The following is a 27,406-nucleotide window of genomic DNA, read 5'->3' as shown; positions in this document are numbered from 1 at the left end:
TTTTTATGCGGTTGCGATGAAACGATGAGTGGTTACCAAGAATCCACATTGTATGTAATAAGCATCGAAGAATGAACTTGAGGTCTGGGGCACAATTTTAGAGGTGCAATCAACAAATTTGAATGGAATTCCATTAATTTTTCTCTTATATTTACGTTTCAATTGTCTCTATTGTTGCTTACGATATGTTTCAAAAAGACTCGTAGTAATGAGGGTTATTGATGTCTGACCAAATTAGTGGTCAGTTAATTCCTGTGAAGGATCATAATTGAGGGTTCGAAATTATTGACGAATGTCCAATGACAGCACCAAAAGGTTCGTCCTAGAAAGAACCTTTCTTGGAAATTCTCATCACAACTTTCATTGTTCGCGTTGCAGATTTTAGATAATTAATTCGATCAGAAATAAAATTGAAAATGTTTCCTTACCGACACAATAATTAGATTTTAGATCGAACCAGTAAGTTAATAGAACATGGAAAAATGCTACAATTTATTCCACAAAGTTATTCCATAAATTATTTTCATTCCTTTTCAATATCAATTCCCATCATTTAGGATTATTCCAAATTTTAAATTAGAAAAATTCGGAAAGTTATGAAGAGTATAATATAATAATTACAACATCTCTCATAACTGTAATTGGGAGCTAGCCTCGGGTTACCTGGATACGATGTTTCCAGAGAAAAATGTTCCAAAACGATATTTTCCTCTCCCAAGTATATCAATCCTTGGCTCAAACATGTTTTTTTTTCATCGCATCGTGAGGCGACCTAAGGAATGAAAAAAAGACGTTGAAGTGCCCCCGCGATAAAATAATCATCACCACGTTCATAGATACCCGATGTCACTATCGGCATTTTGAAAAAACACCTAGTTGAATTATTTCAGAGACGTAATGACGATAACTCCTATCGATTGAACCAAAAATTCTACAAGTTTATCATCTCAGTTGCCTTCCTATCTATCAACGCATTAACGATAAACGTTTTGCGCAAATTCCTTTGTTGTACAATTTAACTAGAAGACGGCTATTCATCGCCAGCTTATGTAATGCAATGCACGAGCCTGACGTTGTAGAAGTGTTTAGCTGTGACAGGGAGAGAGGATGGGAGTTAGAGTGAGAATTGTATCGTCCAATACTTAGCTGTGTCATGCGATAAAGACAGAGCAACAGCACGTGCACCAACACACATTTAACCACTGCAAATGCAGCATCCATTGGCTCACTCTGTACGTGAGTGCACTTGATTTTTCCTTGAGATTGCGACTGTTACAATGTTGCCAGGCTAGACAATCACGTCTGTCGTGTCTGGTAAAGTGAATAGATCGTCTTCTCAGCATTAGTTTACACGATCCAAATTGTACAAGTCATTTCACACTGTTGATAGAATAAATCAGAATTTTTGGACTCCACAGTTACATTTGCTGAGATTGTACGATTTATGAATTTTGTTTTTCAGCCACTTTTGCTATTTATAGAGTGTATTTCACTGATTATGTCATCGACATAAAGTTCATTCCTTTCGACATGATTGGAAATTCATTGAATATCAATTGACAGCCGTTATTGCAATTTTTTTTAACGAGAATTATTTTTATGGAATTTTTTTATTTATTTTAATGGGCCTTTCAGGTGAGTTTACGGAATTTACTCATTAATGGCGTAAAAAGTATTGGAAATTAGTTTTAGTCGAGTTTTAGTGGAGTGTGGTGAATTCAGTGGGCGGTTGAAGGGCAATCATGTTGAATTGCGGAATAAATGATTAATCATCACCGGTTTTACGTTGCTCTCCTGATATCTTTGACAAAAAGTAATGCGACGTACTTCCAAACTATAACAGTATCAACCATACAATCATTGTCAAAATAGGGTTCCAACTAGGGGAGGGAAAAGTGACCGCTCAGTTGTCACTCACAGAAAGTACGAGTGAAACTCGCTCGACAAAACTTTTTGTAGTTTGTGGAATATTCATTTTGTCAAATAGTTATTCCCCTTAAGTTTGTGCATAGTTCATAAAATTGCAGAAGTCAGCCCTGCGAATATCATTTTTCAAATTAGAATCTATTTTTATGGCCGTCGCTCACCGATTGAATCGGAAATTAATGTCACTTGGGTGAATTTTTATTGAATTTTTCATGTCCGAAAACTTGAAGATTTATAGGTACCTCAAATTTTTAGAGGATGGTGGAGCTAGAATGGACCCTTTTTACTATTTCAAGAGTATTTGTAATTCATAGACAGATTTATTTGTCATGGCAAAGGGGCATAATAGAACTTTTTTTCATTAACATTTCCAAAATATCCAAAGTATCCATTTTACCCTCCTCTCAAATCTATAATTATATCAAGAAAATTTTATTATTTAAATCTTGAAGGTCGCAAATTCATTTATGACTTACAAATTGGGAAAATGTAAAAGCTCTACTTTTGTATAAAAAGTTATAGAATGAAAATTATAACGTCTCATTTATAATTTACGGAATTTCCTGCTCCAAAACTATTGGTTTATAGAAATAAGGTTTTCGATAATAATAATAATAATAATAATACCAAAGTTAAGATATATTTCCAGAGGAGAAAAAGTTTTCGTCAGGCAATTTTTCTTTATATATAGGGTAGAGTTTTGTAATATTAAAGTTATTGTCGGAACCTTTATGTACTAAATATATTATTCCATGTCTGTGTCCAAACATTCTTCGGATTCTTTGAATTTCACATAAATTTTTCGTGAAAAAGAAATATATTCTCACAACTGCGAGCGAAGGAGGGACATACAGATATCAAAAGTCTTAGTAAATGTTTTCTCCAGTGTAATGTGTTTCTACTTTTATAATCGAACACCAGAGCTTCCATTCGACCTCAGTTCACCCCAAGTACCCAGTCATTATAATAATTTTTCATTTAAATTTTTGCAAAAGTTTCCTGGCAAAGTGATTATCTTCTGTTAGTACAAGACGAGAAATAATTTCAACTACTATTTTAAGATCTTAAGATCGTTGTTCTCCCGACTTACAATACCACCCATAGCACGTGCAAACCGGAAGTAAGTACAATCAAAATGTGAATAAGTCCGCGGTCACTGGCAGCTGCCGTCTGAACCTATTTTCGCCAAAAATCTGAGCTCCTCAACGTCATCATACCATGAAATCATTGTTGCCAGAGCTTATGCCAAGGGAAAATCGAAAATGGCATTTTTACATTGGTCTTTGCAGGTCAGATTCCTCCCCCAAGTGGCTTATAACCCTGAAAACCCCCTTTAAAGGTGTAATCGATTTAATGCACAGTGGAAAGACTCGATATTGCAACGAAAATGTATAAAACGGGAGGGCACAGATGTCGACTTTCGCAGCAATTGACTTCTTAGAATTCCGAGGAACACAAGGGATTACAAATATTTTATCGTCCTTCGCCTCCGTGTGATTCCTGAATTCGTGAGTCTTTTTGTTCGTTTACAATTGCACTGCAATACATCATCGCAGGTGCACAACTCACTATATAATCCCTTATACTCCCTCAACCAATGGAATATTAACGTATTTACTTCGCATCACTGTAATTAGTACATCGACAGAGCAAATTGTAGCCACTGAAGGGGAAGTAAATAACGGAATATCAATTAATTGCGATTAAAATAAAATTCCCCAGAAAAAGATCAGTTATTTAAATCAATATTACACAAATGAACTTGTCCACATCGTCATTTGTACCGATCAACATGTCATTAATCCCCTCGTCTTCCGAAGCTCTCAAAATGTCAATTATTTTGCGTGTATTTATTCCCTATGCAATTGTGCAACGGCCATATACATTGTATGTACCATAAAACGTTACGCTTGACATGTTCGTTAATGGGTCAACGTCATAAATTCTGATTAGTTTATAATCATGAAAAAACGCTACAAGACAAATATTTTGTCGGCTGAAAAAGACTTGACTTTTTGATTGAAATAATACGAAGTACAAAGAGACGTTATATATTTTCCCCCAATATTTATGCGCGAGTATAACGACCATTTTAATGGGCCAAAATTTTGAGCAATGTGAGCTATAAACTTAATGCTTCGGCAATTAATTCTAAATAAACTAGAATGAATGGGGCCCATTATGCCCATTTAATCAAAGGTCCCGCGTCAGTCTCTCGCAGGAATTGATAGAGGGCGGATGCATTTAAAGCTGATTAAGAAAAGTCCAATTAGCACATTTTTCTGATCTTTTATTTATCGGTTTGATTATTCCCACTGTTCCACTGTGTGGGCTCATCGATTCTGTAACAGTTCCAAATGTCAATGAACAGTAGTTTCCCCCATTTACATTTCACGAGTCAGTGATGTTCGACTAACGAACACCGGCGCATCGAGTAATTATGAATAAATGTAAATAGAAGTGGGCTATTAAGTACCGAAGGGAAAGGGCTTAAAAGCAGAGACGGCGCCGTGCGCAGTCAACCACGCCTCATAAGCAGCCATTTTGAATGCTCCTGGTGAACACTCCCATCGTTTCCTCAAGGACATTTCTCCTTGCATTATAATTACTGAAAGCTGAGCCATCTCTTTGACTCGTTTTATTATTCAGATCAATTAATATCTTTCTTCGTCAACAGCTAGTAACGACATACGTGCTGTTGCTGTGATGAAGGCCACAAGAATGATGACTGACAACAGCTATGGTTACTGCAATGACTGGTACTCGGCAACAGCTGTCAGTGGTGCACCCACATATGTTGGTCATCCACCGCATATTGGCAGCGTTATGCAGCCCCCTGTTCATCTAGGAATTCCCCATCTATTAAACGCCCATGTTCTTGCTACCAGAGTACCACCAAGTCCACCAGGAGGACCAACCACGTAGTCCTGGTGAGTTACACAATCACCTGATATTTTTATTGACTACTGATTATGCCCTTTCAGATATGGTAAATCATTATGTGCCGGGCGTTTATTATCATCTGAGGTATCCAATTCCATTCTATTTGACCGTTTGGGTCAACATTTTTTTTTATGATCATTTTGAACAAGCTATACTGGTTATGATGATCAATGGAGTGAAATTCGTTGAATTCATCATAAATGCTCCCGGGACAGTTTTTATTTCATTATTTTCGTGGGTTTTTTTTTTTTCGTCCGCTGTGATGACTTTTCGGGGCTCAAAAGGCGGCGAGTGTCAAACGACTCGCTGGGATTTTTGGGGGCCCACTACCCTCTACTACTATTTCATTTTTTTATGGGATTTTTTAATATTTCCCCCGTGAATAACGATGACCAAATGAATGATCAACGCTTCGACGGGTTCGAATGTTGAAGATACTGTTTGAGGAGCTTCAGCCACGGTTTTAGGGGTCATATTCCTTGAGATTCAGTTGGACTATTGAAGGGGGAGGTGAGGGGTCGATGGAGAAGAGAAGGGGAAATTATATGACGAGGAAAGGTGATGGCCCGAGAGAATCCCGTCGTGAACAGAGTGGGGATTAGTTTTCGTTTTAAGATCATAAAAAGTTGGCTTCCTTCTTTTGTCTGAACGTGAAAAGGATGAAAGTTAAATCTATACTGGGTTTATCGGTATAGAACAGTTGACTAGAACTCGTAATCGCGAATCCAGTCGGGCATAAAAGAGATTTCAACCTATAAAACTCCCTTACTTTCAGCGCTGTGTGCTAGTCGAGTATAAATTCAACGGTTGAATTTCGGAAAATTCACTACGATTTTTTCTATTTTATGTGCAATCCGTGATGTATGTATTCCGGTAATTATTATTTCAATGCGTATGACGTCGGACTATCTTTGGATGATATCAGACAAAGCTGACAGAAAAAATTACTTCCGTCTGAATAGTAAATGGTCCAGGTAAATTGTCACCGAAAAATTAGATTCTCATGGGCACTTGAGTATTAATTTTCGGGTAGTGATTCTGAATTAAATTGGAAGGGGTAAAAATGAGGATATTACAGATTCTGAAATTGAGCCAAGAAATTTTCATTTCACTGTGAAGTGATAAATTACGGAATATTAGGCCATTTTTCATTACAATTCACTCAGTAGAGACGTCTATGCATTTCAATGCATTTGGACTCGGTCCAATGAATGAATGAACATCAAAAATAGTAATTACTCACTATACTCACGTATAAAATGTGTTATGTATCGAGGTACAAAAATAACTGCGCAACATTGTGAAATAAAATGTCTCGCAAACAGCTTCACTCCTAATGAGACTGTATTCTCAAAGTAACTCTTCAACTCAGAGAACTTGGCACTAGCGACGACAATAAATCCACCAAGACTTGTCATATATAGCGAATCTCAATTTCCCTGTGATGTCACTTGATTCGACAAAACCGGACCAAAGACCACCATCAGATGTATCCATTAACCCCCCAATGCAAGAATTTCGCGTGCTAAAGTGGTTCAAGAAGGAAAAAAAAACATTGAAAACGTTTTATAACTGTAACATCCAATCCCACCTCAAGCACATAAGACTCTTCTTCCGGTAATGACGCCAGGACCAATAAACAACTGAATTTACGAGGTTTTCAACGTCAAAATTCATTCCTCACAACGAGAGTATGCGCCTTGGTGCTGAGGAATGATAATCCCATCCTAACGGATTTGCACAATGGTAATAATATGCACTTTCAGAATTAAACGGAATTGATTCCACTCAAATGATTGGATACTGTTAATCAATATTGCCATAGAATCTTACAGACAAACATATCCTTCCTGTTTTTTGCAAAATAATAATGAATTTCAGTGAAAGTTGAATATTGCTATAGAATTTCTCGGAGAAAAATTCTTCATGCATTTTGAAGGCTACGAGGATCACTCTAACGCACTAATCAATCATCGAAATGATCTGATATTATTAACAATGTGGCCATCCAGTCATTCAGATGAGGATAGGAGACATTTACATTGACTGAAAATTCAATTTTGATGTGCTTGATAGTCCGGATGCTCACAGCCTCAGGATAAAACTGTTCTTCATGTATTACTCATTCTTCTTCATTCTAGAAAAATGGCATATTATCTGCTGTGTTGGAATCATACACAAGGGTCCAGAGAGGCCATTGGAGTGGGACAGAGGGGCTGGGTTCTTGCAGTAAGCAGCATCAATGTAATCAGACAGGCCGCTTACAGCGCATTTAACGATCGTCGTAAACGGGGTTCCTCGGTTTACAACCATCTTGCATACATATATGCATGGATAATCTTTTTTTACTTCTCAACTGGACTCCACCTCCTTCATCCCAATCTCCAACCCTCGTTTCCCATCTACTGTCCTTGTTGGTATTCTCATGCAGCTTATTCTCCTGTTATTCCTACAGTTTATCATGTTTCTCGTACTGGAGTTTTTTGGTTGAAAGACGAGTGCTTCATCTCCCCTCCGCCAAATCATTTGACTGCTGTAAACTATTTGGTTTTATGTGACAAGCCACTAAAAATTTTTGAGAGAGGGTCCTCGATGTGTGAAAATTCGATTCATTCGGCGGTTCAGTCTTGTCTTGTAGAGGAGGTTTATCCTATGCTTTTGCATTAAATGTCATTAGTTTATTGAATTATAGCATAACATCCACTGAAATTTGGAAAAGTCGACTCGTAATTTCGCTCTCAATTGTCGGGCTTGAGCACAAGTGTTCACTCTTGATCGGCAACAAAATAAATTAGCAAATTAATCGCCAAGCTAATGCAGAAAAAGAATGACGAAAGGAACTGAAGTTTGAATTTTGTCCCGTTCGAAGGTTCAACCCACGCGGTTTTTAGTACTTTCTAACCACAGTTCTGGGCTACAATTAAACCACCATAAACTTTGTCGTAACTTTTTAAATGCAATCACCGCGTCTGCTCTGTATAATAACACACTCCATTTTTGTCGAGGGGACGAGGGTTATTATTGCATTCGTAATGATGTGACGGGGATGAGCGTATTTAGAATCAGACTACTCATCATTCAGTCTGTGTTTCCGACTGGTTCTAAGTAAATTAAATTCAGTGAATCTCTACAAATTACTGAATATCGAACTCAGCCATTTCCTCCGCACACATCAAGAGATATTAGGCCAAAGTCTCCACCATCTTCCTCATATAGTTATTTCCAATTTTTTAATTTAATAGAACTATTCACTGGCTGTAATCAATGCAGTGGATCTTTTTATCAGTAGAAATGGAAAGAAAGTCGTCGGAATAACTTGATAATTATTTATCTAGACCTATTTTTTCCGTCGTATGTTAATGAATTTCGGAATAATTCCGTGTTAATGCACTAGCAACTGTAATCAATCGAATGGATCTTCTTATCTCCATTAGTGCAAAAATTTTACAACCACTTGTTTATGGCAGTATCATCCAAGAAAACACCGGTAAATGAAGAAAACACCATTTGGATTGGTCGATTCACTATAAAAGAGATGAGTAAAATTGTAAGGATGGATATACATGCGATAGAATGAAATACAAGACAGACGTTGTGACTCCTCTTTGCAGACACATTTTCGAGAAAGAGGTGGGGTGTACCATTCGTGTTTCCACTGGTTGAGGCATACCAAACATCATGAGAAAAAACGAATGTAGACGGGGAGTGGAGAAGGGAGTGGTGATACGAAGGTGGATGAGAACTTTTAAGCACGAACTGACGTTTACTGCCACGAGTGAACCAACTTCCACCGCAAATGCGAACAGTAAAACTTGAGAAGAAATACAAGCAGAAATCCTCATCGACAGTTAAAGTCATTCGCGTGAAAATATAGCTGGACTCGCATGAAATACGACTCAACAATTTTTCCCTCTTCTCCTCTATCCCTCACCCCATGTGAGCCAAAACGAAGATAAGTGTGTGGTTGAAAGCACAGTCCGGAAATTCACTTAAAATTCCTCTTAATTAATCGAATCAACATTTAATATGATCATTAAAATTAAACTGCATGGGTGCGTTATTTTCTGAAGAGGGTGGACTCGGTGAAAATGAATTTCCATGAGAAATTTCCTTCGATTTTATTGAAATGGAAACAATGAATTTTCTCCCCCGGGGGACGATTAGAGTTGGAAAATCAATGGATGTCAATCCGTCGGGAGTTACCACTGAGTAGAATTTTGCATTCTACAGTATATAGCCTTCACGCTACCCTTTTCTTGGAAGACCCTTCTCTTTCGATATTAATGACCAACTTTTTCTTTTTTCACCTTTTGTTTTTCATTTACACATGTGCAGTTTGACGGGCCCTACTTTATTCATGAATAAATTATTGAACTTTTGGACTCGCCTCGCAACCCCTGAAATCAATACCCTCAGGACAGAACGGTTAGTATGTTCGTGGAGGAATCGTTGATTTATCTGATAACTCGTTGAGTAACAGTTGGTGTCACTCTTCAAATGTAAAACAAGCGATTGGAAGTACAGTGGGGAAAAAAATTGTTATTTTGAGTATGTACGTCTTTACTTGCGAAAAACTTGTGGTTCGAAAGTTGACGGGAATTGAATATTTTATACAAAGGAGGAAAAACTTTCATGAAGGGGTTTCATTCTTATTGGTGTCATGGAGGGGAAGTTGAAGGAAGGAATAGTTGCAAATTGTAGAAATTCACATTTAATTAATTACTTTCTCGTTAGTAATTAAAAACATAGAATTACCCACAATAGAGCAGAATGAACGTGAAGCCAAGTGTAATGATCGCAAATTGTCCTTTTTAAATAGCCTCTAGTAACACAAAAAGGCGATTGATGAGTACATGGCATTGCTGACTCAATCCCAAGTCATAATTTTTCAAGGCACATTAAATGAATTGTGTTAATTTCTTTCCTAACGCTCCGTTTTACGCTCTTCCCTTATTTAATATTTCCAGGAAATTTTAATACCCCAGAACCCATCGAAAACCGCAATATCGTACAGTACCGGAATCCTCTAATTCATCATAAAAGGAATCGAAATAAAAAATTGAAAAAAAATGTGTAAATCACTCAGAATACCGATGACATTTACGAACTCGAGAGGAAGAACGTCGGCTCTTCCTCATTCGCGACTCGAATGACTGAACCATATGGGAGACACTCATGAACCCCACCTTCAGATACCTGTAATGAATAGCAGCCAAAAGATAAGCAATAAAAAAAAATATCCACAGAAGAGGGAACAACAAATGATAAAAATGATGGGCAAGAGAAGAGAGATGAAACTAGAGAGGAAGAGGCTTCGAGAGTGAGAGGTTTTTTGCAGACGTGGAGGAGTTGTAAATCATAATTTTATGAGGCACCCCACGGTCGATTCGATGGCACAAGAAGGCCACGGGAGAATGAAGCAGAATGGAATATGAACTGTGAACCGATGCATGCCTTTTGCTTTATATACACCCTCATTCCTCCCCCGGGTCCGAGATTCCTTCGCCATTTTACGAGTTTGTAATTACGTACTGTGGCAAAACTAATACATAGACGTGTGTGTAAGACAGTACGAGGTACAATGAGAAGAGGAGAACTGGAGTCGAAAATTGTCGTCGCACATTACTACCACAAGTTCACTGGCTTCTTATCACCGACTTAAGGAGAGACTCACGCGAGTGGAAACTCGTGTTTTGGGGAAAAGAAAAATTCAATATTTTCCAAGTAATTTTTCCCCAATTATCAGTATTTTCACTAATTATTTCTTCAAGCACATAGATCGTTCTGATACTACGCAGAAGGTTGCGTCCGTTGATTCATCTTATTTCACCATTTCTCACTCAACATCGAACCCCGAAGATCGATCCCAAGTGATAAAATGAAGAGATCTCACACCACCGTGACAAATTGAATTTATGTCGGGAATTTAAAAGCGTTCTCGATCGATAGTTAAAACCTCTTTAAAAGGCGTAGAAAAAGAAATATTCGTAATAAAAGGGAGGGTAAAAAAAACTTGTACGACGGTTGGAGAACATGAAAGAAACTCGAGCGGGTCGTAAAGAGGTGAATGAGAAGGAAAAAGTACATGGGAGTTCCAGACCCTCGATTGCGTGGCATTGATAATACCAGAGCGACAGTGGTAATGTATGACACCAGCACACGTTAAGAACCCCCCATTTCACCAAATATTCCCATGATACTCTTTATCAGCTATTGGGTGCAATTAATTTTTCGAAAATCTACCCCAATTCGAATTCACCCGCTCTTCTAACATTTTCCAGTCTGAGGCTCCGGGAGTCGCTTCAATTTGTAAAGGAACTCCGGTTTTATCGTGGGAATGTTATAATAAATTGAGAGAATTTCGACAAAAACGTTATCTGTCCTTCGTCATAAAGTTTGAGGTCTTTTCCAACAGCCTTCAGCATAAATACGGCTCCTGCCATCTAAATTCACACATCCCAATTGAGCAACTTGAAGCCAATTCCTCTGACAACTGTCGTCTGCCTCGATAAAAGAGACTGACGTGAAACTATTTCCAGTCTCACCTTAAACACATCATATCATATTTCGGATGCACTAGACTCCAGGGCCTAGACGAGACTATCATAATACGCGTTAGTGTATCAGCCAAGTTAATTTTGGCTAAATTTATCGCGTCTGATAGTCGCCTATACGGAGAGCAATATTCATTATCGCAGTCTAGCTCCTTTTTAAATGTTTTACATTATTTATATGACTTGAAAAAAATGTAATCAAATTAAAGAGATTCAGTTCAGGTCACTTTTGACTGGAACCTAAAAAGGGAAAAGTAATCGAGGCTCTTCAAGTTTTTCACCGAAAATTGTCTCAACTTGTTATTTCTTTCAATTTGTTTCTACTTTTTTTGTATTAAAAATTAACTTGATAATGCTTTTTCGTAAACTCTAGGGTTTGATATTATCGTGCGAGTGACAATAGCCTTCCACTCTCCACCTCTGTCACCCCTCACTTAATCCTCCCTCCAACCGATCTTTGACCAGCTTTGGTCAGTTGCATACGACGAAGCGAGAATGTAATATATTTTTAATCGTCTTTTTTCGTCATGCGAATATAAGACGAGGAATTCAGGACATTTACTATAACGTAACTAAGAGAAGTTGCTGGTACGACGGTTGCACGTATGAAAACTACGTCCCTCAGTTTCATTTGACTGACTTTACGACAGAAGACATAAAATGGATTTTACTGTCGGCTAGTTCGCCAGTTCTCGAGTTGGTAACATTGCTTTTGGTTAAGGATAATACATATATACAGCGTTACCCCTTCCCCCTCATCTTCCCTTTTATACTCCAAACTCGGTTTCTTTTATTCACCGAATGTGGTTGGTACACTTCTCCCTTTCAAATCTCGTTGATGCCACCCTCTCACCGACGCCCCTCGCACCGTCTTCGTTCACAATTTTCTTCCGGCAGTTTTGCATCTCTCGGATGTCTATTCTTCGTCACTGTTCATCTCACACATGGCAATGCAGCCCCCTGAGAATTTTTCATAGTTTCACAGCGAGAAAATATTGTCCACAAATGCGTAATTTGCGTCATGAAGAATAATGGTAAAAATAAACGTGACTCGGTTTGTGGAGAGCACTTGGTGGGTTTAATTTGTTATTTTGAATACTTGAGTGACGCGTTTATTATCTTGCTAATGGACTTTTAGTTTCAATATTTTGGATAACCGAGATGGAAACTCAAAATTCAATCCAATAATTCAATTAATATATTCTCGAATTTTTAATTAACTCCTGATACTCAAAAAGTTTCCGTTTTATCGCTTTTTTCGAGTAATGTACATATAAATCTTCATGACGTTTCCCCAATAGTTGAAATCCGTATTACATATTTTCCACGAGCGTATAATAATAAGTTTACGCCGCAAAGACTAATGGGAAAAATAATTCCTAGTCGATTTGTGGAAAGCACTTAGTGAATTTAATTTGTTATTTTAACTGCTTGAGTGTCTATTTTATTATCTCACTAATGGTTTTGAATAATTTTCATTTGTCATTTCAGGTTACCATGAAGTCAATCAAAAAAGCTCGTAAGAGAGGTCAGAGGCTGAGTCCGCGGAAAAGAAAAAATAAAAATACAGTGACTTAAGTAATCAAACGAGGTGCATAATGAATAGTTGTGAGGGTTTTTCGTTTTTATCGTTATTCCGACTGCAAATTATTTCAACTCGGTGTTAATATACAGATAATGGTAGAAGGAGTGAAAAAAGAATGAGGATGAATACACTCGTAACTACTTTCGGTGTAAATTAAATGCAATAATAAAAATAGTAATAGCAGATTTTTTTTTATTGACACAGAGACATTTGCAAAGTCACAAAAATTTATCTTCTATTTTTCTTTTTTGCTTCGGTTGTTTTTCTCTTTCGTCGTGATATTGACGAGAAAATGTCCCATTCAAAGTGCTGTATCTAGCTTCACGGTAAATCTTCAAAAATTACGATTATCGAGTTATTGAATGATAGTAATTGATAACGTACTGTATTAAACGTGATTATAAGTTATGTCACAGTTTTGACGTATGTACAGATATATTGTCAGTTAGTCTCTTGAAGAAAAAACAATGAAAAAAAAACACGATTTTTTCTTTTCGTTTAACAGAGTTTAGGTAAATGTTCAACTAGATTTTCGTTTATGTTCTAATTGTTATAGTTTTTTTTACGAACCACTGTTCATGGTTTATTTGCCTCAACGTAAATCAATGTTGGAGGCTCTTCGTGCTCTGATAGTCCTTTATGGCTAAAATAAAACAGCTATATTTTTCTTAAACAATAACAACAATTCATGTTTTATCTCAAACTGTATTTCAATGTTTAACTCACAAAATGTATTTTAATCAACAAAATTACGACGATTAATTAATCTCTTAAAGTTTAGAAGTGAAAAATACATCTGAGCTGTTGAAATGAGCTAGTGATGAGTGTTAAATGCCAAATAATGGCTTCTATAATTAAAAAAAATTGATAATCTTCATTGTACTTCACACCTCTTATGAAGATGACAAGAGTTACTCCTATTACATAACTAAAATTGTTCTAATCGTAGAGGATCCCGATGATTCAGTGTTTCAGCAACAGTTAATTGTGACACATATTGGCATACCGCACATTAGTTTTTTAAGGAAAAATACAAGCGGCAGGATTATTGCAAGATTTTTTCGTTTCATTTTCTCTAGTAAAAAAGTTGCACAGAGTTCTAATATGTGCTTCATTTAATTATTTTTCATCTTTTCTCCCATCAAAATTGAAACTTCAGATGATAATTCATCCGAATTCTTTATCGACAAACGTCTGTACTTAGTTTATGAATTTCTCCCTTGTAATTTTTTCATTCAAACTCTTATAGTTATTTATTGATAAATACTTCTGCGGACGATTGAGTGGTATTGTTGAAGGTCCAATTGGCCGCACTCACCTTGTCATCTGGTAAGCGCAGTAGGCGTAAGTCGATGCGGAACAGACTGTCAAAAAAAAGTCCAGTGAAACTTTAATAATAAAAATATAAAGCAGAATGTCACCCCATTATCCTCAAATGCTGTAGGAGCATAAAGCTTGAAAAAAAAAAGAATAAAAAAAAAGAAAACGTTTATTGTGGATTTCAATGTATTTAATGCATTAGTCATGATAATTGTTGAACTATAATATGCGATGTAATAAAAAAATCGTTTCTATCTGAACATGAATATCATTATCACAAGTTTATTCACAAAACCTGCTACGAATGAATACTGGGTATTGATTTTTTATTCAATGACAGTAATAAGGATACTCAAATGTTTGATAAGGAAAAAAACTGTGACGTGCTCATCGCAGTATTTTTCTTTATTTTCTGCGACTAAGAATCTGCATGAAATTTAGTTTTGAATTAATTCTAATTCTGAAAAATTCAGTGGAACACATAACTTTGAAGAGCCATAAAACGACACATTGATTTCCAATACCAATGCAGTTAATCACTGAACCGCAGTGTACGATCTAATATATAAAATGCGGCTCTATATCCCCATAATCACCGTTTTCACAAATTTATTCGAAAAACCGGATACGAATAAAGTCCAGGTAAGTTTTAATTTGTGATTTAAGCACTGTACGACGATTTAATCATTTTAAAATATAAATTGCAAAAAGTAAAATTAGCGAGTGCAAAAAAGTTGGGCATTAAAAGTGTGTTTTTGCCGCGTCAATAGATGATAAAAATCCATTTAAATCGCAATGATTTTCAATCTATCGCATGATCGTACCACGCGCAGTACCTACATTATGTTCATCCCCTTCCCCGTCAGCCGACACCTGAGCAATGTATTTACCTGTGAAGGATTTGAGAGGAAGAAAAACGAGGGAGATATAAAATAAAAAATGAAAAATAAAATAAGTCCCGACGAGATCGCGTCGTAACCGTCGTTGAGTGAGCGCGGATTCACGCAGGCCTATAAAAGTCTTCGTAACGTTTAACTGCCCGCTCTCCACATAAACCAACGACTATATTGCTTAGATAGCACAGAAATATACGGCAACAAGCATGAGGCTGACTGCCAATCGTTTATTCGTCTCCACGCAACACTCTCGATGTGCCCCACCAACTTAAAGCCCAATCTTCATAGATTTTTTTATGGCTATTTTCTTACCAACAGCCATTGAACAGTTGCTTTATTATTTTTACGATATTTTCATATATTTTTTTTAATACCCGTGTTCTTCCGTGATAAAGACGAATCTGTTATCGATGAGTTGTTCCGTGAGTTTTAAAAAATCACAGGCGCACTTTATTTCACTGCAAATAGTCCTGAATTACCCAGTGAAAGAGGCATTCGCACGAAAATAATAATCAAATTTTATTAATAATGCAAATGTGTACTTATCTAATTTCACTGCATCTGACGATCCATTTTCCATGTGAAGCTACTTCCAGCTACCGCTGAAAACGATTTCCATTGCTATGTAAGAATGTAATGATTGGAGTTTTAATAACGGGGGGTATAAACGTTATGAACGTAAATGTGATACCTTTACTTGTTTCAGTTGAAATTAGGTAGCAGTAATTTGATGATATTGGGGGAGAATTTAAACGCTTGTTGCGGATGATTTTTAGTCGTAAATTTATTCGCTACTTACGGGAGATATAATTAGCGTATTATTCCTGGATCATTTCCCTAATTTTCTTTTAACGACGCAGGTGGACATACATGAGGTGCTTATTGAACTTACGGTCTTTTGTTATTAAGGTGTCGACATAACGTTGGGACAGTGACTTTGCAGGTAATTGGACATGATACCGCAAAAATTATGAGGTATGAAACACATTACTTTTACTAGACTAAAGCTGAAGAAGAAATTGAAATTATCTGAATGTTGTCTTAAAAATATTGATATTTGAATGAATCGTATTTGGACGATTCCTTCGCAGATTATTCCAAAGAACTTCCTGGTGACCTAAGAAGCCCTTCAGATAATAATTTTCGTCGGACACGATTTCGAAAGCTCTCCGGATGAGAGCTTTACAAATTTCCCTAGGCAATAGTCCGGTACTAAATCTCTGGAGGACATTTTTGTACGCACAAGGGTAGGAACGAGGGACGAAGCTTTGCATAGATAAAGCTCAGGAAAAACGCAGTGGCAACATTGCAAGTAACAATTGATATTCATTACTGAATTTCCTACTTTGTAATATAGGTCTAATTTGTTGGCTTGCTAATCCGCACTTCAACTGCGGTCGAGACCATCCTCGTTTAAATTAAATTACGCAGCTCAACAGTTTTATATAAACTGTTTGCATAACCTTCAAGTTCATCTATTTACACTTGAGTAATAAATAAATGGATGCCATGAGTAAATAATCACTAATTTATTTATTGCACTTTAAATATTTTCTGTTTTATTCGCAGTGGACACTCACGCGTTCCTGAGTTGTCGTCGATAAGGAAGCGCATGTTCCACCCGACTGTTTCCCTTCGATCCTCGAGGAAATAGTTCCCGAAAAGATCCCCAGGGGGGAAACACCCAGTGGTTACGTCTTCGCTGAACAATCGAAGAGAAAAATGTTAACACAAATGTGATCAGAAATAAATTATAATCGAGCTATTTATAGTGAACATCGGCCTTACGTCAAGTAGGATACAAATATTCACCAAGTAAGCTACACAATCACTCTCACAACTCCTCAATAGTATATTTTTTTATTCAGTAGTTTTCTATAACCTGTAATCAATTGCAGCCATGAATCCATCAATATCAAAAAAGATACTGCTGTTCGAGGCTTACATAAACGATACACTGAAGTCCGACCTATCGAAATTATCCGAAAAACTTGATGAGAAAAATTCGGATGTCGCTGAATTTCTACAACTGAAAAGCATCATTATGACACTCAAGAATACAAAATCAAGTGAGACTGGATTTAAAACAAAAGTTGATATTGGAAATAATTTTTTTGTTCAGGCTAAAGTCGAGGATGCCTCACAAATACTCGTAGACGTCGGCCTAGGTTATTACGTAGAATTTAATCTTGATGATGCTTTAGCTTTGATTGAAGTTAGAATTAAATTACTGGAGATGCAAATTAAGAATTTGAGGATAGAGATCAGTAAGACTAATGCACATATCAAATTACTTCTGATTGGTATCAGAGAATTGCAAGGAATGGAGTAGAGAAGGTGTAATTTTATTTTCAAATCATTACTAGCATTAAGTCACGATTAACGCACCGATAATAAATTCAGTCATTATGTTGTACTTTTCGAGTTTGCGTTCAGAAGACTGAAGGTTAGTGAAACAGATTAAAAAAATCAACTTCTCTGGAAAATTTATTCAATGTCAATGTTGATGAGGAACTGCTCTATTTGAAGTGCTTTAGGCGAGTATTTCTCAATAAATTAGTTTCTCTCTTATCAATTATTGGAGCTTATCTGATAAAGTAGTCAATCATTTCTGCATAAACTGCTTCTCACAATTAATGGAAATGTTCATGAAGATAAAAAAATAGCAAAATCTTTCCTCAAATTCAAATGAACATGGAAACAATTTAATAATCGACTTATTCCAGGTTTATAATCTCTGTATATTGTTTCAGCATCTTCATGAGTAAACTGTATTATCATTTAAGTTATTTAATTTCTCATTGTTTTAATAAATTTTTGTTATTTTCTTAAATTACCTTGTGTTGATTTTCTCCATTTCCTTTTATCAGTAAATCGTTATGTTATTTCCATTGGCTTCCCAAACCGCATTTAAACCTGTCCAAAGGCATCACTTATGAAATTTGAAAGCATCCATTTATAATTAAAGCACAGCTAATAAATTCACTCACCATATTGCACCTCCAAACTCTATATTTAACAGTCTGAAGATCACTCATGCAGCTATTAAAAATCACCCTCTGGCAAATTTCATCCACTCAAAATTTCGAGTCAACTGGTGCATCACTTTTAATGTTCACGAAGAACTGCTTTATTTGAAGTACTTTGTACGAGTACTTGTGCATAAATTAGACCCCCTGTCATCAATTACGCGTTTCATAAGCTCCTCACTCACTTCGCCAAGAGTTATTCTGAAAAATCAATAAAAAATCAGAGAATTCGCTTTTCAACTTCAATCCAAAAAAATCATTAACCAATACACAAATACTATTCTTCTATATCCATAAACTCTATTATTATTATCATTTAATTCCTTTACGTTCTCGTTATTTAAATGATTTTTCGTTAATTTTTCATATTATCACTGCGTTGATTTTCTTCATTTCCTTAATTTCCATCTATTAACCGACGATGATGTTATCCGCATTGACACCCCAAAGTGACGTCGATACAGTACCATCAGCGGTTAAACTCACCCTCCCGGACAATCTGCCGCCCCACGAAATATGAACAATTTAAAAACCATCTCCAGCCCGATCGCCCTTAAGTCCTGAAATTGAAAATCCCCATCCCCACTGCAATCCCTGCCAATCACCAAATATTCATGACAAAGTACCTCTCTCATTACAAAGCCCTTACACTTAAAACATTGACACACCTCCGAGTAGGAAGCACATCGGGGCATTGGTAGCTAATCCGCATTGAGATGAAAGTACGCGGTGAAGCCATACGAAGATCCCCAGTTCGTACTCAATAGCCGGTAGTAAAACTCTTTCCCGACTAACCCAGCAGTGCTGCACATTCAGTCATTAGAAGACCCAAAGTCGAGTGAATTTTGGCAGCGATCCACAGAATTGGGATTCAAATGCTCCAGTTCATCGTAACGATCAAAATCCCTCCAGAGTTAAAAAAATAACAGTTGATTTGCTTCTTTTGGTGCTTAATTAAGTTGAAAAAAATCTCGAATTAATGGCGATATATCACGATAATCGTTGTGTCATATTGATATGGATAAATCCCCAGGATTTGCTTAGACGTCTCTTCCGGGCGCTCAACAATTTCAAGACGGCCCTGCACTTAAGCCTTTACTGAGGGTGCATGCCCTACCACTGAGTGCATCTAGCCAGTATTCCAACGCTTTACAAGACGCTAACAACTCTAGTATCTAGGCCTGGGACACTTACAAATACATAAGTGGATATTGTTACATTATAACTACTTCAATATAAAACATTTCCCGGTCTGACTGTAACGTCCGTAACTCCTTATGTCCGTGGAATATCTACTGGTGAGTATTTTACCTAAAATCACAACTGTCGATATTCACTATTCACCGGCGGACTGGGATCATTAAATTATTGAGTGTATTCGAATATTCTAACAGGTGCATCAATAATTCTTCTCCATACGAGCGGATTATTTCAAATAGATTTGGAGGAGCGCTGAGAGCCGCAGAAGGTGCCGCGAGAGGCGATATTAATATATTAATTGAATGCAAAAATATTTCATTATAACAATTCGGTAGAAAATTTCTTTCTCCGCTTACAACGAACACGCGTTAATCTTTACATCCGTCGAACAATTACTTGTGAGTATTTTACCCAAAATTGCGAGTATCGATATTCATATCTCAACTGATAGAATTATATTTCTCAATCTGTTCAAATATTTTGATCGATGCATCACTAACTCCTGTCACTAGGAGGGAATTATTTCAGGTAGATGATGAAAGAAGTTAAATATATCGCACCAGAGGTGACAGTAAATTGTGAATTCGATTCCAATTTTATTAGAAATTTGATCATTCACCATTAACTCGATATCTAAGTCTGCAATATTTATAAATACACAAGTGGATATTGTTCTATTATAACTACTCAAATATACATCTCAGTTTGGATGGAACACTCGTCACTCCGTACATCCGTCGAGCATCTGTTGGTGAGTATTTTCCCTAAAATTACGACTGTCGATATTCAATATTCACCGGCTGCAAAGAGCAATTGAATATTTCAGCAGGTGCATGAAAAACCTTCGCCATCACCAGCTGACTATTTCAGATAGAGCAGGGGAGCAACGAGCATCACGAAGAAAGTTAAATGTGTTACACAAAAGGTGATATTAATCCCACTATTCAATTATCGATTGACCAGTAATTTTGTACCCCGTTATTAACACTGTGTGATTAATCATTTCAGGTCAATACTCTTCAGGTAAGCAACTACCACTGGCAAAGTCATAAATAAAGGCATCATCCTTCTCTCTCAATCGAGTGAATCGTAAATTATGTCACGAAATATCATTCTTTTCATTTGAATTTTTTTTTCTCATCCACCTATGACACTTCTCCTCGTACATCCCGCTTCCTTCACCCACCCCCTCCCCTCCTGACCCCTTCTGATAACGATGGCACAAGTGATAGATGCCTTTACAGTATTTCCCATGGTACAGACCCTCCCATCTTCAGTGAGAGACAACAACAGACAACAAAAAAAAAAAAAAGATAAACCGCCAAAGTGATGGATTAGCGGTCGCTGACCATCGCCTCGGTAAATTATGATCCCTTTCCCCTCTGTCCTCCGCCTCTTTCATTCTCACTGGTCATTTGAAAATACGCGTAATAACAGTTGAACGATATGTGCCCACATACATTGCCATGTGCACTCGTCGCCCACACATTTTATCTTCTTAATTGTATTATTGTAGTCACTATTTACAAATGTTAAAAAGTAATTATTATTGTAATGAGTCAGGAGAAATTATGGTGTGCCCGTTGACACGATGATTGATGGAAATTCAATGGAAATACTTTAACAGTTAAAATGCAACATCTCATTATGCATTCAACAGTTGAATATTCTCATTCCCAGTAATTGTTGTAAAAATTTATTTATCCTCGCCAATGACGTGATGGTAACAATATGTTATAGTTGTTACGGTACTACATAATAATGCTGTAGCGGTTCTCTTCGGCTATGGTGATTGACGTTTTGTAAAATTTATGTACGGAAATTGCTCAGAGCAGGGAGAATGACGTTTGAAGTTTTTTGTAATCGAGTTTCCGTTAGGTTCTTTCCAGCTAAAGCCATGGTTGCCTCCTCAGTATGTTGTAGGCTGACAAGTTCGGTACGAGTGACCAGTAGATAACGTAAACACGCGAAAAATGTTAATATGCATTAATTTCCTGCATGTTCGAAGTCGTAACAGGCTTTCACAGTGTTTCATTTTTGCAGAATATGGGGCCCTTGATGAAGGCATATCGTTACTTGATGGAGGGAATAGCGGGTGAGTTGCATTGTGTCAGTTATGGTGATTTGTTTAAATATTTGATTTTACAAAACTGGAGTATCTCGGGTAAACGACGATATCTGTGTCATTATACGTTTGGATCTTACAGTTTTATCGTGTTCGAGTTTGGAGCGGTGCAGTAAATTATTCAAATTCATTTACCAATTTTAATTTTAAAAAATTTCAGTTTTTTTTTGTATCGGAAATTGGGACTTTAACACGTCTCATAAATCTTGGGGGCAGTTCGGAGGCCCTTTCCGGTCTTTTAGGATTTTCTAGAATTTTCAATTTCGTTTGTCACATTTTTTTGTTGATTAATTTTTTATTGTTTATGATCGCGGATGAGAGAGCCAGCCAAATTTTTGTGTTTTTCAGATCCCAGGGTGGCTGATTGGCCGCTGATGACTAATCCTATTCCCGTCACATGTGTGCTCATCGCTTATTTAATGTTCGTACTTTATATTGGTCCAAGGATCATGAAAAATCGACCTCCATACTCCCTTAACAAACTGATGATATTCTACAATGTATTCGTTGCTATCACAAGTGGCCTAGTATTTTATGGCGTAAGTGTGGGGTTATTTATCGTTGCCTTCTTTGAATAAATGGCATACGATGTGAGTTGTTTATTCAATGGTTTTTTTATTAATTTTCAGATACTAACTTCAGGATTTACTACGAAACTGTCCTGGGGTTGTGAGCCTGTCGATTATTCTTTAGATCCTGAGCCGATGAGAGTGAGTTGACTTGAGTTATAGAATTCCTAACTTTCCGTAAACATCAATTCCTTCGCAAATACTGAGCCTTAATTTTTGGAAATTTATTTTTACTACTTAGCAATTCGTACGAATAATGAAAATTATCCTGTATTTTCCCAATTTTTTTTCAAGTACAGGAACTATATCACTTCTCTGATGAAGTTCTTCCCCCTGAAATAATATATTTTACCACATTGAGATCATAAAAAATATTTCTAGTGTGAAGCATAGGCAGTAGCTGCCCACTTTTACTTTACGAACGTTATAGTCTACAGCTAAAGCAAGAAATTCCTCCAACATTCCCGAAGGTCTTCACCTTTCCTTACCAAGTCAGGATACATACTAAATAAAAATCTAAAAAGTCATGAATGTTCACCAGTAAACACTGCCCTCATAAATATTAAAATTGATACCGAGGCATTAAAAAAAACTTCTTCCAGATGGCGAAGTGGGTATGGTGGGTGTTGATTCTCAAAATGTTTGAGCTCGGTGATACCGTAATCTTCGTACTGCGTAAAAAATACAGCCAGTGTTCTTTTCTGCACATCTATCATCACGTAACGACCGTCTGCCTCGCTTGGATCGCTTGTAAATACGCTCCCGGTAGGATTTGAGTTATGAAAATTTCATCCATCTATCTACCGAAAAGTTCATCCACTAACCATTTATAACCTTTTATACATATATTTTTTTTCGTTATATTTTAGGTGGCATGTGGACATTTATTATGATGCCAAACTGCATCGTTCATGTTATTATGTATACGTACTATCTTCTAGCTAGTTTTGGCCCAGCTATGCAGAAGATTCTTGCACCATGGAAGCCATACTTAACCATGTTGCAAATGGTAATTTATACACAATGTACATTTATTTCCCCTATAATTCATTCTCTATCGTGTTCATACGTGTCAGTGGTAACAAAAAAAATTACCGATAAAAATTACGATCCTTCAATTGTTCCCCTCGTACCCCTCGTAATTCACCAACGATAATGCCACCATTTATTTTTATATTTCAGCTCCAATTTGTGATTATGGTCATACACACGACTCAAGCGCTTTTACCGTCCTGCGAGCCCACCCGTAAGCCACTGGCTTATATTTACATGTCTCAAGTGATCGTTATATTTTATCTGTTCTGGGATTTTTACAGAACAACGTATTTGAAGAGAAAAACCGCCTAGTGTGAATTATGATTTTCCTTGTCATCGAATATGTAATTTGTGTGCCTTATTTTGTACTTTTTCTTAAAAAAAGTAAAAGCTTTTTGATGATTTTATTGTGCTTAAATTTCATATGCTGTTTCTTTATTCATTCACCTGATGTCCTTTCTGATCGAAAATTTCTCCATATCGAGGATCAAATACGCGAATTTAAATATAATTTAAAAAATTGCTTGAATACAGAAGTATCTCATGTAATCGAGTAAAGGGGGTCGTGGAAGGGTGTCGAGGGATGAGGCTGATCTGATCACACCCCCATGGAATTTCTGTGACCGCAATATTGAGGGTGAGAGTAATAAATGGAGTGACGGTGACTCGTGCTCGCCCACTCATTTTTAAATTCAGTCTTTAATACGCCCTGAATTATCGCTGCCAATGGATGCATGCTGGCCTCGAATTAGCATAGGGGATTAGTGTGTCGGTGAGCTTCAAGTCGACACGCATGGTCGCACTACGATAAGACTTTATTAACGCGGTTACCAGCTATTTAACCCCTCGATCTCTCTCAGGGGCTGATGGCGTGTTTATTATACAACTCCATCATCCCCATCTTTATTAATCTTCTTAGTCTTCATTAATACCTGTGGTTAGGATAAATATTTGAATAATTACGGCTATATTATGACTTGTTGCGATAATGATGAAAGGAGATTAATCAGAAAGAGCAAAAGAACGAATTTCGGGAGAATTATCGAGGGAAACAACGGAATAATTCAGTCATTTTTTAATTCACATCCTTCGTTCCTCCACGCACTTCACGAAATTTATTTCTAAACAAATTCATTTGAGTTTTTGTATAGAATGATGAACAATAAACTTAAAAGCTAATTGATCCCTCAGATTTTTTCTTAATTATCTTGTGAACAATCGCCCGGATTAAAACGATGATTTCCTCACTCCCGAGGGTCATATTCATGAACAACTTGGAGTACCAGCACTCCAAGTGAATGGCTCCTCACCCTAGTGACATCGACTTACCTGAGTTTCCGAGTAAAGTAATGATCGGAGTATTACCTCCCTGTGGATAAAGTCGACCTCACGACTCCAGAGAAAAACCTTGAAACGTCGCAGTGCAATTACACATCTCCGGAGCAAGGAGCAATAAAAATTCCGACTGAAATTTCAAATGACCGGAAATACAGTAATAAGAATGAGATGAAAAAGGAACAGCATTAGTGAGCCAAGAGTTGTTTTCTTGAGACTTATGCGAGGGCAATCGGTGGAGCTCTTGGATGCTCATTAAAAATTTTAATGCGATTGTGGTGAATCGTGGGGTGATTCTCTCTCATGTCATGATTGAAGTGAAATTGAAAAAAATATCAGGGAATTAACTCTCTTATTTGGAGTAGGAAAATTTTTTCTTGTGCTTTTCTCCATCTGGTAATTTTTTAATTAAGACAGAGCAAGTTAATTTTAGAAATTAATAATTATAGGGTGATTTTCGAATAGATAACTTTTTATTTTTTATTTTGCTGACAACAACGGATTCAGGAGAACAATAATCTCGAATCATCCATCGGAACAATACAATACAGTGAGAGAGGATTTTTAGATTCGCCGGCACCGACCGCTCAATTTATAAATTGTACAATTGGCCGACGCCATTGGGTATAATATTTTTTATTGTTCATTCAACACTTTTTTCTTCTCTCTGCACCATCCTTTGTCCATTTTTTTTTCTAGCCAGGAGGATATAAAAAATGGCCACCCGCTGCCACTGACACGTTAGCCCGCTGTCGCTTGCAATTGGATTTTCAACGCTAGCGAGTTCGCGGGGCCGTTCCTCATCCAGTTCTATTTCACGCTTTTCTGTATTTACCTTTTTAACATTGCAGGAATTATTTTCAATCAAAATTCACGCGGTACGTGATTTTTTTTACTATTATTCAAACACTGAAGCCTCATGCATGAGGCCCAGTGGAATCAAATGTTTCGAGCAGTCAATAAATAGGGAGGATCTATATAAAAATGGGAGGGTTGCTTCGAAAGAACAATTATTCAAATTTTAGGAGTAAAATAATTATTGATACGGACATCTGGTTAATATTATCACCACTATCGGAGGTAAACATGGGAAATATTGTAGGAGAATTCAGTTTTCCAGTAAAACACCTTAAACAACGAGGCGATATTCGTTCTCCTAAATAAGCCGATGAAAAAGGATAGTCAAGATGAGAAGTAAATGCCGAAAAAAGCAAAAAAATGTCCTCCATGAGCGGAGACAAGAGCTCCAACGAAGAAGACGACGACGAAATTAAATTAAATTTAAATTAAGTTCAATTAATTAAGCTGGCCCAGGACCCCGTGGGAACCCTGTGCCGGTGTTAACGCTCCGTCTCTATTCATCCCTCGTTTCTCACCATGAAATTCACACTACCCCATTCTCTCGATGCTGTCCCCCAATGAGGGTAGGGAAAATTCAGTGTATAGTTCCTCATACAGTGTTTCAGCTCAAACGAGACACCTGACAAAGACCAATTCTCGACAACTGTCCGCCCAAATGACGATGAATGCCGACGTAATCTCTTTCAAATTAGTGTCACATTTCCCAACTACGTTGAGGGGGAGAAATTTCCGGGGGCTGAAATGATTAAATTCCTGAGTTGGATTCCTTCATCTTGAAGTGAGATAAAAGTTGGATAAAATTTATTCGGGAAATGGTGGTAAATTTTATTTTATGAAAGGTAATCGTGAATTGAAAAAAAATTCAATGAAAAAATATACGGAGAGGAGAATTTAATGAAAATCACCAGAAAAGAGTAAAAGCAATAATTCCGTAAAAATTGCCGAACATTCAGGTTATTTTTGCTCCAGTTCTTATTCCAAACACAAAAATTCTCTCATGCATTTAAACCTACTAGTCCAGATTTGCAAATGCCGGCCCTTGAAGGCAAAATGGTGGTCTTAAATTAAACTCCTCCCCCCCTCCACTCTCCCTCTGAAGTAACTGATTCATCATCTCCTGAATATTTTTATCTATCAGAATACGAGTGGATATTCACAAAGTAATTCATTCAATTCAAACCTGGAAGAGCCACTGAGAGACGTCGGTTCCACCGCAAAACGATAAAAGAGACCTGCCGACTGTAGTGGTGGCGAGGAGGGGGAGAGAGAGGGGTAAAAAAAAACGAGAAATGTTGAAAAAACTTTGAATATTTACTTGAATTTCCTACGTGCCCGGAAATCGCTGGTTCGTTGGCGCTTCCCCCTGTCCCTCCTCACCATTCTTTTATTCACTTTTTCTTCCAGCCACCCTGCCCCACGAATATCGATTAAATTCCTCAGGCAAGCTTGAGGCTGGTTGGAATGTTATGTGCCGCAGAATGCTTTCAATGGGATACCCCTTCAGTGGAAAAGTCAGGGGAATGAGTTTTTGTGGAGGTGCCAACGCCAGAAAAACACCTACTGACGGAGAAATAAAAGGATGGTGGACACTCACCGGGTGAACGAATACAAGAGGGAAAAATTAAAAATTCCAGTGGCGTGAGAGGAAAATCAATTGACTCGGCGTTAGGTAGGAAAATCTTCCAATCCACTTCATTTGAATTTTTTATTAATTCATGAAAAAATAATGTTTGAGTTTCATTTAATGTGCTCTTAGGTTAATCCGGATATTATTGTTATTGGAATCAAAAGAATTCTCTTTTCTCATCAGTTCGCTAATTAGACCCCGTAGGGGGCTGAGGGGGAGGGGTGGGAGAATCTGGGAAAAATTACCCTGCTAGCGAAGTAAAATGGACATGTACTCCGACCGGATGGAATATTATTGATTCCTGAACGAAAATAAAATGTTGAATCATTAATATGACGCCTCTCCCATCACCCGAATGCACAGGCAATTGTAGCGCGAGTTTCACGACAATCTCAGTAGCT

At 37.1% G+C, this 27,406-nt stretch overlaps 3 protein-coding genes and 1 long non-coding RNA gene across 15 annotated transcripts in view; 3 read left to right on the top strand and 1 right to left on the bottom strand.

Moving 5' to 3' along the window:
* LOC135166947 (protein doublesex) overlaps window positions 1-14,594 on the top strand; it is a 31,917-nt gene extending 17,323 nt beyond the window's left edge. For all 3 annotated transcript variants that reach the window (XM_064129715.1, XM_064129713.1, XM_064129714.1), the window contains exons 5-6: window positions 4,604-4,856; window positions 12,915-14,594. In XM_064129715.1, coding sequence (XP_063985785.1) covers window positions 4,604-4,851 — 248 coding nt within the window. In that variant the 3' untranslated portion in view covers window positions 4,852-4,856; window positions 12,915-14,594. The remainder of the gene's footprint in view (window positions 1-4,603; window positions 4,857-12,914) is intronic.
* On the bottom strand, window positions 14,235-18,450 carry LOC135166950 (uncharacterized). Its single transcript, XR_010299773.1, has 4 exons — window positions 18,215-18,450; window positions 18,062-18,140; window positions 16,805-16,926; window positions 14,235-15,826 (listed from the first exon to the last, which is right to left on the bottom strand). It is a non-coding gene; the product is annotated as an uncharacterized LOC135166950 (long non-coding RNA).
* Window positions 16,885-18,057, top strand: Uxt (Uxt prefoldin-like subunit). Its single transcript, XM_064129727.1, has 2 exons — window positions 16,885-17,039; window positions 17,123-18,057. Exon 2 carries the CDS (start codon window positions 17,125-17,127, stop codon window positions 17,554-17,556), a length of 432 nt encoding a protein of 143 aa, XP_063985797.1. The 5' UTR covers window positions 16,885-17,039; window positions 17,123-17,124; the 3' UTR covers window positions 17,557-18,057.
* On the top strand, window positions 18,446-23,594 carry LOC135166948 (very long chain fatty acid elongase 1-like). 10 transcript variants are annotated; one of them, XM_064129721.1, is made up of 13 exons: window positions 18,446-19,551; window positions 19,648-19,851; window positions 19,982-20,204; window positions 20,280-20,378; window positions 20,462-20,476; window positions 21,194-21,241; window positions 21,332-21,428; window positions 21,497-21,548; window positions 21,927-22,117; window positions 22,208-22,288; window positions 22,750-22,912; window positions 23,017-23,156; window positions 23,330-23,594. In XM_064129721.1, the coding sequence occupies exons 8-13, from the start codon at window positions 21,500-21,502 to the stop codon at window positions 23,492-23,494; spliced, it is 789 nt and encodes a 262-aa protein (XP_063985791.1). In that variant the 5' UTR covers window positions 18,446-19,551; window positions 19,648-19,851; window positions 19,982-20,204; window positions 20,280-20,378; window positions 20,462-20,476; window positions 21,194-21,241; window positions 21,332-21,428; window positions 21,497-21,499; the 3' UTR covers window positions 23,495-23,594. The 10 variants fall into 10 exon arrangements, with proteins under 10 accessions (XP_063985791.1, XP_063985793.1, XP_063985790.1 ...); XM_064129723.1 differs by having other exon boundaries at window positions 19,986-20,204; window positions 21,194-21,428; XM_064129720.1 differs by lacking the exon at window positions 21,194-21,241 and having other exon boundaries at window positions 21,367-21,428.
* Window positions 23,595-27,406: the final 3,812 nt, after the last annotated feature.

This window comes from Diachasmimorpha longicaudata, chromosome 10, assembly GCF_034640455.1.
Source record: "Diachasmimorpha longicaudata isolate KC_UGA_2023 chromosome 10, iyDiaLong2, whole genome shotgun sequence".
NCBI classification, from domain to species: domain Eukaryota; kingdom Metazoa; phylum Arthropoda; class Insecta; order Hymenoptera; family Braconidae; genus Diachasmimorpha; species Diachasmimorpha longicaudata.
This window is presented reverse-complemented; position numbering and strand designations above follow the sequence as displayed.

Coding starts and splice junctions, on each gene's coding strand:
- Uxt (XM_064129727.1), top strand. CDS start 17,125: ATGAATCCATCAATATCAAAAAAGATACTGCTGTTCGAGGCTTACATA.
- LOC135166948 (XM_064129716.1), top strand. CDS start 21,452: ATGTTCGAAGTCGTAACAGGCTTTCACAGTGTTTCATTTTTGCAGAAT. Junction 21,549..21,926: donor CTTGATGGAGGGAATAGCGG/GTGAGTTGCATT, acceptor TGTGTTTTTCAG/ATCCCAGGGTGGCTGATTGG. Junction 22,913..23,016: donor CGCTTGTAAATACGCTCCCG/GTAGGATTTGAG, acceptor GTTATATTTTAG/GTGGCATGTGGACATTTATT.